Source organism: Salminus brasiliensis, chromosome 6, assembly GCF_030463535.1.
Source record: "Salminus brasiliensis chromosome 6, fSalBra1.hap2, whole genome shotgun sequence".
Classification (NCBI taxonomy): Eukaryota; Metazoa; Chordata; class Actinopteri; order Characiformes; family Bryconidae; genus Salminus; species Salminus brasiliensis.
This window is the reverse complement of record NC_132883.1, coordinates 38,591,940-38,607,839: the sequence shown is the minus strand read 5'-3', so window position 1 is coordinate 38,607,839 and position 15,900 is coordinate 38,591,940. Positions and strand designations below refer to the sequence as shown.

Below are 15,900 nucleotides of genomic sequence, written 5' to 3'. Positions count from 1 at the left end.
CTAATGCTGTTCTACATAGCGTCTATCTACATAGTGCATTAAATTAGCACTCTACTAATGGTACTATTATTATTTTGTATATACTGTTTAGAACAGTAGTATCAGTAGTAGTAGTATCAGTGGTATGCAGAATGACAAGAACCATGTGGGGTTTATAAGCTACAACCAAAACAATCAGATACGGCTTGGTAATCAGTTGTCTGACACCTGAGGAATTTAACCTCTTAACCCTTTAAAAAGCCTATGGCCCGCCGGCAGGACGAAAGTATTTTTACAAACTACTATGAACCTCCTTGGAACCACCTGGCTTTTTCCCCCACTTAGGAACAACTCAGCCAGTTTGCATTAATTTGCATGTAGCTACCAATTAGTAATCCTTTGCCCCCACTCCCCCTCATCATTTTGATTTTAAAGGTAAAGGTGCACGTATTTGTCACTGTACAGTGTACAGCGAAATGTGTCCTCTGCATTTAACCCATCTGGTAGTGAACACACACTCACACACACACATGTGTTAGGGGCAGTGAGTACACACACACACACACACCCAGAGCGGTGGGCAGCCAACTCCAGCGCCCGGGGAGCAGAGAGGGTAAAGGGCCTTGCTCAAGGGCCCAACAGTGGCAGCTTGCCGAGCCCTGTTATCAATATCCCGGCGCTCTAACCGCTGAGCCACCACTGCCCATTTTAACAGACATTGTACAGCTGAACACGCTCGGAGGAGAACACTAACCGCCAGTTCTGTTACATCATCTGACAGATGCTCACACTGGCCAGCAGGGACAGGGAGGGCCATCCTACCCACCTAGAAGGAGCAAAGCCTATTATGCTATCTGGGACTGTTGTGCCAATCAGGAATCTCTGGTAGTCGTTATCATGGCAATCTGTTGTTTTACTTTCTTGCAGTCATTTACGGTAGCTTTCAGTGCTACGTATATGTCCTTTGTCACTGCAGTGATGCAGGAACATGTGCCTGTTACTGTTTTCCTGAACACTGTTAGTGTTTTTGACACTGCAGAGATTGAATGCACTGATCCTGCAATGCAATGATCTCATGGTGCTGTTGGCAGAGAGTCAGACTCTTTTAGTGGATGCTGGTCAACAGGCACAAGTAAGCACACACACACGCTCACACAGATATCTCGATCCTTCCACAGTCACTGTGAGCGAGAGAGAGTGAGCCCAGGCGTGGAGAGAGGAGCCATGTGTCTTTATAAAGGCAAGCTGCATCCATCATCTGCAACCATCGCAGTGCAGGAGAACTCATTAGTTACTGCAGCGGTGGCCAGGCTGGGCCTGTCAGAGGCACTAAAGCCCTAAATAAAACACCTTTAAATGACCAGAGAAGAGAGCTGACAGTAATTAAATTTACATATTTTCCACTTTACTCCTAAATGCAGTTGATCAGGAACACTTCGGGCTGTTACGCACCCAGCACAACGCCACTAAACAACACAGATTCAGATTTTTTATGTTAAATTTGTGCATGAAATTCTACACCAGCCTTAATGCAAATGTTCTGGAATTTTTTAATTTTCTGGTTGTTTTGCACTGCAAAAACAAAAACAACAAACAAATGCCTGGTCAGAAAGTCTTCTAGTGTAAAAAAATGTTCTTGGCTCCTTACAAAACAAGGGAATAGCGAGATGAGGTGTGATACTCCCGTGTGGACTCTAGTCAGGTCTGCTTATATCCGACCTCATCCATTGTGTCCAGATGTTTGTAAAAACAGAGATTGTCCTCCTTCCGTTTTTGAAAATATTTCCGTCCACCGATGCACAAAAACGCTTGCATGAGCATGCTAGCCCTTTATGGAGTGACAGTACCTCATAAAGAGAGACATCAAAACTCCCGAGTAGTGTACTGTGCAAGGCAGGAAATTATGGAAGCAAAGTAGAGAATTAAATATCTGTAATAGAACGTATTTACATTTATTCATATGTGGAAATCTGAAACCTATGCTATCTGCATGTAGACACTGTAGTTTTATGACTTATGTAGGTCACTATATAGGGAGCAGGGAGATATTTTAGATTCAGCCAGAAACATGCATGCGTTGAGACATCAGCATTTTCATAAAGCTCTGTTTTCCCTGTCCACACAACAACACTGAAAACAACATTTTGGAAAAGCTCAATTTTCAGTGACCAAAAATAGCGTTTTCATGTGGACGAAAATCGGGCACCTGTGGACAGAGCCTTTGTGAGACCATAAGCTACAGGCAAAACTAAGGAAAGGAGACCAAAAAGTGTCATGTGTTTGGACTAGTTGGTGTAGCACCTTTTCTTTAGTGGGCTGGAGTTTAAGTCCACCACACTACACCAATAAGAATCCTTGGGCAATACTCCTAACACTACCTGTGTAACCTGATTGAAATGTTAGTCGTTCTGGATAAAAGCACCATTAATCTAATGTTAAGGTGTTGTTAGAGCTGCACGTGTGGTGAAAAACTGTCCTGCTGACATTTATTGAAAAGTTATATAGTTGTTGAGATACAGCAAATCAGTCATCTTGGCTGTTGCCATACCAATGCCAGAGACAACTCTAGTGGTGGAGAGAGTTCATGTTGCCTGCAAGGCCTAGATCATTAGTTCTATATGTGTTCATTTATTGCCGTCTGAATGAATGAAATGGCAGCAATTCCATGTGCATGATAACAGACAAACATTCAGTCAGGATGGATGCCACTATACTAAAATTGAAGCCCTTTGTTTGGACCATAAATGTCAAAACCTGTCAAAATGTTACAAAGCCCACCTCTATGCCCCAGTGGGATTCTAGCAGTATGTTAACTCTAAGACAAGGGTTTCAGTACAAGAGCTCCAGCATAGTCTATACAGACCTGACACTGTTACCTGACCTGACACACTAACAACTGACTGATACCCGCTGCCTATATCACAGCTGGTTTACTCAGTCAGTGAAAAATAGAGAACCTACCTGATGTCTTGAGAAGTGGTCTCCAACCATGCTCATGGAGAGCTACCTTCTCGCAGACATCGGATCCAAGCTTTTTCCACCCAACCTGATCCAACTAATTGCAGCCTTCAGATGGTATTGATTGGCTGAATGTTTTTTTTTTTTTTGGAGTTGGAACCTTAAGGAAGGTCGTTCTCTGGTAGGAAGGCTGAAGACAACTGGGCCAAGATTGGTCGCACAAATTGAAACTCCAAAAAATGATTGATTGACCTGTCCCACAAATAAGAAATCAACCTTATATATCATCAATGTTGGGCAAAATCTTTGTATCTCCATTTTGCAGTTTTTTAGGTTTTGACATATTCTGAATCTGGCAGTTGTTCTTAACCATTTAATGATGACTGAACCAATAGAATTGCTCCAAAATGACTTGGAATAAAATATTTTACATTGCTTTCATTGAACATTTTTTCCTTCTCCTGTAAAGCTACCATGTTGGAGATGATTGGTTTTGCGATGATGCACTATATATAAATCTGATTGGATAATTTTCCACTTTAAGAATGTAACTCCCTTGTTTGCAACCAAACCATAACAATGTAATAAAACTAATAGGATAATAAGACATTAAATAAGACCTTTTAAAGAGCTATCTGAATGTATTTTTCTGTTCCCAGAAATCATTAGGCCATCTCTGAAGATATAGAAGGGATTGAGAGTTCTCCATTGACCAAACCAGCATGTTATACAATATATCATACAGTGTCTTAAAACAAGGAAGTGTATTTAACACAGTTGGGTGTGATGATATGGGCATGGGGTTTACATGATGTTACTTGTAGCTCAGACAACAACAACAAGCTATTCCTGTTATACAGTTTTTAGACAGTCACAGCTGCTGTATACTGTACATGGCTGTGTCCATGCTTTTCTATCTTCTGCAGTCCTGTTAACCAAATCACCAAAGTCCACAGATGACCTGCTCGCTCAGGACACTGCTCTTTATTTTTCAGTCTGGGGTTTTCAAAGCCATTTTGCTCAGTAAAGCCTGCTGCACGTGCTGGGAGTTCAACCAGAGATTTCCGTCAGCCAAAACAAGGCGATTTAGACGAGGGAGTTAGGTGACGTCCGCATAAAATAAATCATGAAAATCCACAGTTTTGTAGAACATAAGTCATATTGATTTTCCTGTCTAGAAGGGAAAAAAATACTGTCAGGTCCACTAAGCACTCTTGAAAGAGTCTGGGCACATGTCACACCACAAATAATTGCCAAATCTGTCTACACCAATCCTAGCCCTAATTCTAAAAGAGAGTTCAGACCATGGATGAATTCTACCAGATCACTTAGCAAATACTGAAATGATGATGGTGCTCCATCCAATACTTTTGGGATGAGATTTGGGGATGAGGTGGGGTGGTGATTATCCAACACCCTGATCTCACTAACGCTCTTGTCGCTGTATGCAGTCAAATCCTCACAGCAATGCTCTGAGATCTAGTAGAAAGCCTTCTTCCCTGGACAGTAGAGACAGTTACAAAATCTGAATTTCTTTGCTGTTTTTTTAATACCCTTGATTACAAGAGAAACAATGAATGAGTAGTGTCCCAATATTTTTGTCATTTTATTGTATATCAACCTAAGCTTACTAAAGCTCTATATATGCTTGCTTCAGGGTGGAGTTTTTCATCATTTTATTTTATTTTAGTTTTATTTACACTCACCAAGTGCTTTATTAGCTACACTTTACTGATACTGGGCCTTCCATTGATCTCAAAACAGCATAATTTGTTCATGGCATGGATTCCACGAGAAGTCCTCAGAGATTCTGGTCCATGTCAACATGATTGCATCACTCCTGCAATTGCTGAAGAACTTTCATGCTGCCAATCTTCTGTTCTACCACACCCCAAATATGTTAGACTGGATCCAGATTGTGACCAGATTGAGCTTTGTGACGTGGCGTACTATCAAGCTAGAAGTAGCCTTTAGAAGATGGGTAAACTGTCATGAAGGGATGCACATGGTCAGCAATACTCAAGTAGGCTGTGGCAATTAAATGATGATTGATATTAACAGGCCCAAAGTGTGCCACAAAAACATTTTCCACACTATTACAGCAGCACACTACCTCCACCAGCATGGACTGTTGACTGTTGACAGATTTGGTCCATGGATTCATGCAATTGGAGCCAAATGCTGACCCTACCATCTTTGTGCTTCAGCAGAAATCCAGATTCATCAGACCTGGCTCAATTTTCCAGTCCTTTAATGTGTAGTTCTGGTGAGTCTGTGCTTCCTGCATCCTCAGCCTTCTGTTCTTGGCTTATACAGGTGGAACTTCTTTTGCTCAGTTACTGCAGCCTTTCTGTAGCTAAAACCAGTTTGGCCATTCTCTGTTGACCTCTCTCATCGACAAGGTGATTCAGTCAGTAGAACTGCGGCTCACTGGATGTTTTTTCTTTATTACAGCATTCTGAGTAAACTCTAGAGACTGTTGTGTTGAATATGGCAAGAGATAAAATCAGACCATCTGGCAACAATAAGCATGACACACTCAAAATCACTAAGATCACATTTCCCCCCATCTGATTGGAAGTTTCTCCACTCATTTGCATAATGTCCTTGAAGCTTAAGACAGTCAAGTACTTCCCTCTTGACACAAAATGCCGCATAGGTAATGCTAAGAGAACCTGCACCTTGTGTATGACACAGGCTGGGGCTGTTCTCTACCTCCATCATGTAATCAATCCATTCGTGACTCCAAGTGGACCAATCTTTGAAGCTGAGAGGTCTAAAAAATCTGATCTCTGAGTAATAAACTGTTTTCCATCTCTTCCCCAAACCCCCCCATCAAATCAGTTAAGCAGTTTTAGGATGGAGAGGGAGAGAGAGAGAGAGACCAAAAAGAAATAGCGGGGAAAAACCATAAATGTCAAACGGTGTAATCCATTTTGGTCCAGAAATCCTCTCAGCATGACAAACGTAATCTGCTGGATGGATCAGAGAGGGCTGTGGAGTTCCTGAGTTCACTCCGCCTCTCATATGGTCAAGCAGAGGCGGCTGAGGGGGCTAAAACTAAAGCACCACCCGACCAATAAGGCTCCTATTCAGGCCAACTGAACAGCAGACACCTAATGGAAGACAGAAGGCTTCAAATTCCATGTTGTGCCAAATAAGGGTGGGATTTGAGATGGGCATGATGTTCCTGATCACTAATACTGTTTCTGTTATTACTAATGCCTTTTCAGCCTATTATTTATTACTGATATAATTTATTCCCTGGCAATTTACTATTGAACAGTAATGCCAATAAAGCACTTCTGAGAGAGATTTGATTTTAAGCCAGCACTGTGATGAAATACAATCTGGTCTTGCCAAATTCAACCACATCTCACCTGACCTAGAGAGTGGGAGAGTGAGAGGGTGAGAGGAGAGAGATGAGGCTGATGAGACCTGGCATGAACTTCACCAAATCCATTACACACAGAAATTCCAGGCTATCCGACCTAATGTGGGACTGTGATAAACATCACTAGTGATCCTTTAATACTTAAAGCAATGCTATGTAACATGTTTACCCTAAAATAACTTTACCCTGAAATCATGTGATGCTCCAGTGATCTCTGTAACATGGAGAATAGCATTTATATCATTGTGTATCTGGGGATCAGTTCCCTGCTAGCTGTTCTATGTAACATTGATAAAGCAGGAGGTCATATCCGTTTAGAATCCTGACTGTGCCACGTCAGTCCACATGCTTCTTTAACGTTCAGTGACAGTCCTGGATCTCTCAGCACACCCAGAAATACATGTATAAAGCATGTTCTTGAGTGGTGGCTCAAAACGTAAATTGCAGTTTCCGACTGTAGGGGGAGCCCAGGAGCAAGAAATACCAATTTCGCATAATGCTGCTTTAATCCGAATGGGCCAAACCACTCTTTTAATTATATTTGCTTCCTTAAAAAAACATGTTTGTAATAGAGAGGTGTGTGACGTGTGAAGAACTTTAGACCTGCACACTCACACATGTCTATCACAAACCCTGCACGGTTCTACATGGGAGCAAAAGTGGTTCAAACAAAGCACCTGTATTTTAAGAGTGTCAAGTCAGACCCAGCACTTAGCTGCAGAGGACTCTCACCACCGCAGGATATTAAAAGTGAGAAACTGAGACAGGTCTGGGACAGCTCTATGTGTTCAGCGGTTGAGATACAAATTCACCTGCGTCTCCACTGTGGGTCTTTAATGTGGGTAAATGCTTGTGGTGAAAACCGAGAGTCCCACTGAAAGAGTCTCTGAGAGTTCCCTCTCCTCTGCTTGGTTCTAGCCGGCCGGCCTCCCTGGAGACTCAGCCACTTTAGCACGTGGAGCGAGGTGGCGCGGTCAGCTGACCCGCGCTTGTACTGCTGCACGAGCTTCTGCAGCGTGCACAACCTGCACAGAATACCAATGCGTCAGCCTGGGTTACCTTAGCAACAGTCCCATCTCTCCAGCTCTCTGCTGGGCGCTTTACTACACTGATAGACGCACAGCAGAGACCGCAGTGTCACACCACTAGATAGGCTTCCATCCACGCAGGGTGTAGATATAAAGGGGGAGGGGGATTAGGACGATTCTAAGGGCCCATGATTGACAGGGGCACTTAAACTGGGTCCTTGAGCAGGGTTACAGCACCAATTAAAAAGGAATGCAATAGGCTAGCCCTAAAATTGTGTTTCCATTTTTGTGTCCAGCTGTAGCTCTGAAACATGGCTAGTGAAGTAGATAAGAAATTACAGGCAACCCTGGCAATCTTCAAAAGGATGTATATGTGCAATACTGTGGTGTATACCTAGCAGCTATTAAGGCTATTAATAATTCATGGGCATGTTCACTATTTTAAGACATTTAAGATAGAAGTGTGTTTAATGTGACATACAGAGTTTTACTCTCCTAGGCAGACCTGACTTAAACATCAACATCAAAAGCATTATTTTTGGCATAATTCTAGTTATTCGTTTGATTTTACTGTTGCATTTGTAACCTATGGAATGTTCTTACTTGTGGAGTGGGTTACCTGTGATTAATGGCATGGTATTTGTGGTGCAGGTCCATTTTTCAGAGGATATGCATGATTCCCGACTGGCCGCACAGTCCAGGATGGGCCTACTCATGGGAACTGCACACTGGTCAGGAGCGCACTGTTCCTCTCAGCAATCTGGGTCATACAGCACAAGCTTTCAACATGCATGCAGGCCCACTATTTTTGGTTGAGATTTATTACTATAGAAATCAGTGCAAAAGAAGATCAGGCCTCTAAAGGCATTTTGTGAATTCAAAGTACGCCATCTGCTGGCTGAATCTGTTAATGATAACATCCAAAAATGTCCTAAAGGCTTCTTGGTTTGAAACTCTTTTCCTGTTCAAGAACCTTTACTTCATGTGGAGGTTTTTAAAAAGTTGCACACACACATTTTATAATCGGCTGTTCGGCAAAACATTGCCAATAGAACAGGATCCTCTGGAGGAGCTGCACATAAACCAATGGCAATCGTGGTCTTAAGGGTTATACCCTATGCAGAAAGGGTTCTTTAAGGGTTCTTTAGTAAAGGCAGAGGTCATATATAGAACTATTACAACTCAAAGACTCATTTCAATGACTGGAAAACGTATTTGTAGGTGGTTCTCTATAGCACCAAAAACGGTTCCACTATCGTTACGAGAGTGTAGTATTTTAAAGCAGAAGTGTGTTTTCTTGAGTGATGGATCTTCATCTAATAGCTTTGTGCTGGAGTGGCATTTGCGATCCAAAACTAACCATCTAACATCAGTACCTGACCTCAACATGCTTTTGTGGACGAATGCAATCAAATCCTGACAGCAATGCTCCGAATTTAGTGGCAAGCCATTCTAGAAGAATAGAAACCATTGATACCCTTAATACCCTTGATTTCAAAAGAAACACTGGATGAGTTGCTGGATGTCCAACGGAAGACATAAAAGACAATGGGAGATACCAGTTTAGCTTAATGAACATAAAACAAACCATTGAACGCTGTGTGTTTTTTGAGATGTACATCAAACACGACATGACTCCAGTTCGCCTACAGGAGTGGTATTAGATTAGATCCGTGGCTCTCTGTGCCTGAGGCGGTCCAAACCCTAATCTCTTTTCATGGTCAGGAATCTCTGACGCTGCGGATTACAAGCAAAACCATTCCAAGAGTCAGTGTTTCCTCAACGGCTAAGCTTCTTAGGAGACCCAGAAGAGTAGTGCCAGGAAGGATCTTCACTATGAGATTAGTGTCTGTGCCCACCTTCGCTATAAAACCTCGACAACAGTTCTCACACAGGCTGTCTGAAAGGCATACTGTGCCAAGGCCATAATGTATATTCTAAAGAAAGATGGGCCTGAAATTGTTCAGAAATTGGTTGTAATTTCAGTCAAATATTTGCAATGATCCCTTTTTTGTTCGCTGCTGATACAAGTCCATTCCTGGCTGGGTGTGGGTGCCTACCCTCTGGGTCAGCCTTTCCCACTGTAAACCCCCCTAATTTTGCTGCGCTCCTCCTAACCCCTTTGTTTTTCTTTACTTTCTGTTTTCTCTCTCTCTCTTTCCTTATTGAGATGCCCTGTTCAAACTCTTCTGTGTCGGTATTGCCAGACCTGTCTCTTCACTATCCTGCTGCCCGCTGAGATGCAGTCCTGCTCTGGATCTTTATGTTGATTAAATTTCGCCTCACTGCATAGCTGTGCATATGACTGTTTACATGCATGGACTTTCACATTTCACTCACATTCTCATCATTTAAGACTTAATGTCACATATGCCACAGCTTTTAAGCCACTAGTGTTTTTTGTCAATTTTTATTGTTTTGTCATTTGTTGTGCTATCCGTTGTCAACCAGAGGAGGATGGGTTCCCCTTTTGAGTCTTGCTTCCTCTCAAGGTTTCTTCCTCACGATATGAGGGAGTTTTTCCTTGCCACTTTCCTTGTTATTCTTGGCATGCTCAAAAGAGGCCCAGACCCGGACCTGGATCTCTGTAAAGCTGCTTTGTGACAAAAAAGCACTTTAATGTTGTGAAAAGCACTTTAATGATGTTTAAGTTGGGGGCCCTTGGGAGTCTATGGCAAAATCAGCTTGGGCCTTTTGTGGTAGGTCCAGATGTGTAGATTTTGAGGAGTGTTTAGGATCATTGTCCTGCTATAGTGCACCACCTATCCAGTCTGCTTAATCTTCTTGAAGACCTTTTGCAGCAAAACATGGGTTTTGGTTTGCCTTTCTATGGTAGGGGAAAGCTGGCAAAAACTGTTTGGCAGTAAAATTAAATGATGGAAGTGAGAGTGTCATAACAGTAAATAGCAGGTTATGGAATACAGCAGAGCACACAGCAAGATACTGCTTACATTGAGCTGCACAGTGTAATTCAGCCCAGGTCAGTCAGCAGGAGAACAGCACTGTTCATACTGTAAAGCCTTATTGCAGTGGACAAAAATGATCTTAGCATCTTAGTTAGATCATACTTTACAAGTACAATATCAGTACTTACTCCTGTATCTGGCAGCATGTTAACTTAGAGGTACACTATATCCAAATGCTTGTGTACAACCCTTCCACTGCTGACACAGATGTGCAAATGCACACACAACTTGTCTAGTGCTTGTAGAGAAGTACTGCCAATAGAATAGGACTCTCTTGAGCAGATAAACATGAACTGACTGGCAGACATGGGCTAGAAAGATATAAAGCTCCCCAGCATTGAGCATTCTCTGGAATGATGGTGCTCCATCCAATACTTTTGGGATGAGTTGGGGAGTTGGAGATGAGATGAGGTGGGGTGGTGATCATCCAACATCCTGTCCTCACTAATGTTCCAGAACTGAGTAGAAGGCCTTTCCTGGACAGTAGAGAAAGTTACTCCAACCAAAGCAGGACAAACCCTTTTTTAATACCCTTGATTTCAAAAGAAACAAATACCAATACTTTTGTCCATATAGTGTATCTTTGTACTCCAACATTCCCCCTAAGGAATTCAATGAGAGGACAACTAAGCACTCGCTCTGGACAAGAGCGTCTGCTATATGCTATAAATGTAAATGTAAACGTCACCAGAGACAAAGACCAGACTATTAATCAGCTGACCCATAAGCCAGTGGGAAAAAAGCATCATTGAGATTATATTTGCAGTCTAGCCAGTGTGTGATTTTTCATTATCACCAGGCATGTCAATAAAACTTCTGGGCAGGCTCTGTAATAATTAACAGGGCTGATAAAGAGCCAGGAGTATAAGTTTCCATGACCACAAATCTTGGTCTCGTGTGAGGGCTGGACACAAACACTTGCCTGTGGCCGCTCTCTACCATTAGCACATGGCCCTTTTCACCTGAAAGTGGGGATGCATGAGGAGATCGGAGGACGTCGAGTTATGAGAGGGGAGATATGGCTGCTGAGGAGCACTGGATGATACACCTACAGAGGGTCTACTACCCTGTACTTGCCACTATCGGAATCCCCTGTGAGTATGGATATTCACAAACACACAACTGCACACACATTCATACTTCTGATAGACTGCCTTTTGTTATGTTTTGTTTTGTTATAACATATAACATATAGTTATAACAAAACATTGATGTGCCGCACCAAAATTTTGTTGAGTACTAATAGCGCCCCCCTGTGGAGCCTGAGTATGTCAGTGATTGATTGAGTATGTGACATGCAATTAAGAACCACCTTCGGTTCCTTAAGGAATCTTTCAGAAGTGACTCTTTAAAGAATATTTGTAAAGAGTGTGAAGTTAGAGCTGGTTTAATGTTTGAAGAAGTTGTACTCCTACTTAAGGTTGTCTTAAAGAGCAATACAAGCAGGCCAAGAGCCATGTAGAGACCTTTAGAAGTTTTAGAGAGTAAAGTGTCAAAATTTTGATAAAATGATGTTTACACAGGCCTTCTAAATAAGCTCCCCGGAAAAAAGTTAATCACCTTGCCTGTTTAAGGTGGTAGTAAATTCTGGCTCCGGCTCCTGTAAAAAGATGATCAGGCTATAAATACCCGCGGGGTGTTCGGCGGCATTCATAGATTCAGAAGAGGTGATTTAGTGCAGTGAAGGTCTTGTTGGATGGATGGTCTTGTGTGGAAAATGGGTCCCAAAGCAGATGTTAATGATTGGCAAAAAGGGAGTGATTGCATTTGAGCGTGCCAAAGGCCATAGTATGAAGGAAGTAGCTGAATTTGCAGGTCCATACTGAGTGTTCTTTCAGAAATTGGTTGTGAAGGACCTCCCTGTCCGTTCGTTTTGTCTTTCGCTCACAATTCTGATAAGAACTTCCTGTAGACTGGGATTTCTGCCACTGCTGGTAGACCATGACTGTAAACATCCTAGTTTTTTGTCTAGAAAGCTTATGTACGCAATGTATGAATGAATGATGATGAATTCAAACACAAAGGCAGGTGCAAGTGCTTAATGCTGATGTTCTTCTCTGGCCCACAGCTAATGTTGTATGTTTCCTGATCTTCTGGAGACGTAAATGCATGCTCTCCAGGTCCAGCGCTCTATACCTGATGGCCATCGCTGCTGCAGACACAGCTGTCCTGATGTTCATCGCAGTTTTGGAGCTCTCTGTCAAATACTACACAGTAGAGCCCTTCTGGTCGCGAGAGCCTTGGTGCAGCATGCGAGATGTCTTCAACTATGGTGCCTTCAATGCCTCCACCTGGCTGGTGGTGGCCTTCACTGCTGAACGCTTCCTGGCCATTACCACGTGGAGCCTCAAGAACCGGGTCTGCAACCCTCGTTGTGCACTAAGGGTCATTGGTATCATCTTCTTAGTGGGTCATTTGCTGGCCGTGCCCTACTACTGGGCCTACGTGTCCATCTACAAACAGGACGTCCAGCGCTGGCTCTGCATATATCGACCAAACTCACCCATTGAGTATGCCCTCACCATGGTGAGCATCCAGACCACCCTCTCCCACATCCTGCCCTTCATCTTCATTGGCTTGCTCAACGGGCTCACTCTGCGGCAGATATCCCTCAGCAACCGAGTGCATGCAGCCACGGAAACCTGCAAATCAGCCTCCGGCTTTAAGGTGGCGCCGCTGCTACGGTCACGAAAGAGGAAGTCGGTGGTGCTCCTGGTGACCGTGTCCATGACTTTTGTGCTGCTGTCCATCACACGTTCCATCACGCAGCTCATCCTGCACACCACAGATCTGCACATGAACCGGGACGACTACACCCTGGACATAAACATTGCGGCAGATATTGGAACCATGCTTAGCCTTACCAACGCAGCAGTGAACATGTACCTGTATGCATGCACACAGACCAAGTTCAGGCAGGAGGTTATAGCCAGTGTCAAATATTGTTTGTGGAGAGGTTGCTTGGTCACAAATGGCTCCTCTGTGCACACCCCTGGACATGGGTGATATACCATCCTACCTAGAGTATTTGAAAAGGTTCTCTAAAGGACCATGTACAAGATTTTCAACATACAAAAAAACTATTTAAGCATTCAAGTGCTATACAGAACCATAACTCATCGAAAAATAACCCTTCAAGAACCCTGAAGAACCTTTTCAAGGCTGTACTAATCCTATCCTTAACTAATGGGAAACATTTTCATTCCAAAATATATTGAGAGAGCAATGACAACAAAAACAAACACAAAATATACACCAATCAGCATTAACATTAAAACCCCATCTGCCTACTCTTGTGTAGGGCTTTCTTGAACCCCCAAAACAGCTCTAACCCATCAAGATATGGACTCCTGAAGACATCTGTAGGTGTCCTGTGGTATCTGGCACCAATATGTTATCAGCAGATCTTTTAAGTCCAGGCCTCCATGCATCACAGCAATGGTGAACACTTTTGGTAAGTTCTAATTACTGCATACCGGGCGGGAACACTCCACAAGACCAGCCTGATGTTTTGGAGATGTTCTAAGCCAGTCAACTAGACATCACAGTTTGACTCTTGTCAAAGTAGTTTAGATACTTATGCTCCTATACACTATAGATCCCATCCCTTGATATTGTAACCATAGTTAAGGATTTTCACTTTACCTTTTAATGTTATGTCTGGTCGGTGTACAGCTATGTAATATTGTGTGGAAATGTAATATACCATATTTGAAGTTGACATATGTTTAATTAGTGATGCTCCTACTGTTATCTAGTAAATTACATAAAATGTCATCTTTTTGTTTGTATGCTTTTTAACCGTGGAGCTGAGGTCCACCTTTTGTTCAACACTCGTTTCAAAAGCACGTCTCTTTATTTTAGTATTAAAACTTTTATTTTTACTGTATTTATCTTTTTAAGATTGCTTTTATTGTTATAGTCTCTGTTTACTTTTAATAAACATTTTTTCTAACACTCTTAGTTTTTAATTGTTAAATGTTTTCTTTTATTATTTTGCTGTTACTAAACTCTTATTGTTTGTCAGTAAAGCACTTTAGTGCTTAATTAGCTTGTAAGGGCTGTGGCTTGCTCATAGTCATCGTTAGTAAAGGCCAGGCATTTTTTTTTTCAAGAATGCAAAGTAAAAATTACACTGTTTCTAAAACAGCTGAAGATGAGGAGAGGATGAGCTTCTCCAGCAGAACATTTATCCTAAACACTACTCAAAATCTATCTGCACGCTGAAGGTTTTGCCATGGCCCTTGACCTAAGGAGACATGAGGAATGGGCAAAAATAAGCACTAAAAAGCAAAAGAGGGTGCCCAAACTTTTGCCTCGTTATTTTACTTTGATTTTATTACTTTGATATGATAACTATTAAAGCTGGAAATAAAAAAGTATTCTTGTTTAAAATATTAAAGACATGCTTCATATTTAACATCATGCTTTCTGGAAATTAGGACACCTTTTACTTGCTTAGTTATTCACACTTGCAGATATTTTGACTGGGGAGGCCCAAACCTTGTCACTGTGTTTACATTACATTAGCTGCGTTTACACAGCTGCTGTGCAACTGAAGTTTCAGGCCTCCTGCAAAAAGATGTCATATTTACAGAAACTGATGCAAATATCGAAACAGCTAATGCACTAACTATTTGCACAGGAGCTCTAATTTACAGTGTGCATGTTCCGAAAGTATGTCACACACAGCAGCTGTCATCAGTGTCTGTAAACATTTGGCCAGCTTGGCGCAGCATTATCTTCAGATTTATCTTTGTCTTATCAGCGACTTCATCTGCTGGTGCCTGTTTATTTAATTTTCTCTTCGTGGAAACAGGCGCTGCTTGGCACTGCTAAGATGCTCTGTTTACATTTCCAATTTAATTTCCTTTAGGAGCACAAAGTCAATCCAGACGAGCTCAGCCTGTGCAGTCCAATGAGGTGGAGAAAATAAAAAAACAAGGCAGAGGCAGGTTTTAACGTCCATCAGCTCAGCAAGCAGAACAATTAACAATCTGAATAATAAGATTATAATATTATAACAGATTATAAAGATTATAACATAGTTCAACCCTGAGATCTGAGATGGACTGGTGACTTGACCAAGGGGTATTCCTGCATTGTGACTGGTGTTTCAGGGTAGGTTCTGGACCCTCTGTGACCCAGACCAAGAAGAAGACACAAATATAAGAAGATGAATGAATTCCAGGTAGGCGCTTCCTCAGTTCTTAATGTAATTTGCTAGTTTGGACCATGCCATCAGCTTATGATGGTTTGAGAGGAGACTGGAGAGAGGGCGGAAAACTCTTGGAAACTTTGGGCTGCAGTTCAGGTTTCTGCTTGTGGTAGGAAGACAGTTCCCCCTGTCTGATAAGTGGAGCTAGGGATTAAAAGATTTGACACGAAGAAAAGTTACAGGAAGGTGAAGAGGTGGTGGACTGTTGCAAGGGGTGGTGGACTTGTCAAAAACACGTGAACAGATAGACATGGTATTTATAGGACGTTAGATTGGGAGGAGGGGCTTCAGGCATGTTCCTCCTACCCCCAAACTTTTCATTACCATTATTTCATACCATTGCTTAACAAATGGAAC

General features: G+C 42.3%; 1 protein-coding gene across 1 annotated transcript; it reads left to right on the top strand.

Moving 5' to 3' along the window:
- Positions 1–11,343: 11,343 nt before the first annotated feature.
- On the top strand, positions 11,344–13,331 carry LOC140557824 (probable G-protein coupled receptor 139). Its single transcript, XM_072682618.1, has 2 exons — positions 11,344–11,419; positions 12,394–13,331. The coding sequence occupies exons 1-2, from the start codon at positions 11,344–11,346 to the stop codon at positions 13,329–13,331; spliced, it is 1,014 nt and encodes a 337-aa protein (XP_072538719.1).
- The last annotated feature ends 2,569 nt before the right edge of the window (positions 13,332–15,900 follow it).

Bases quoted from the DNA above. Each gene is read 5' to 3' on its own strand.
- LOC140557824 (XM_072682618.1), top strand. From the start codon at position 11,344: ATGGCTGCTGAGGAGCACTGGATGATACACCTACAGAGGGTCTACTAC. The intron at 11,420-12,393 runs GTGAGTATGGAT...TCTGGCCCACAG, and splicing joins TGCCACTATCGGAATCCCCT to CTAATGTTGTATGTTTCCTG.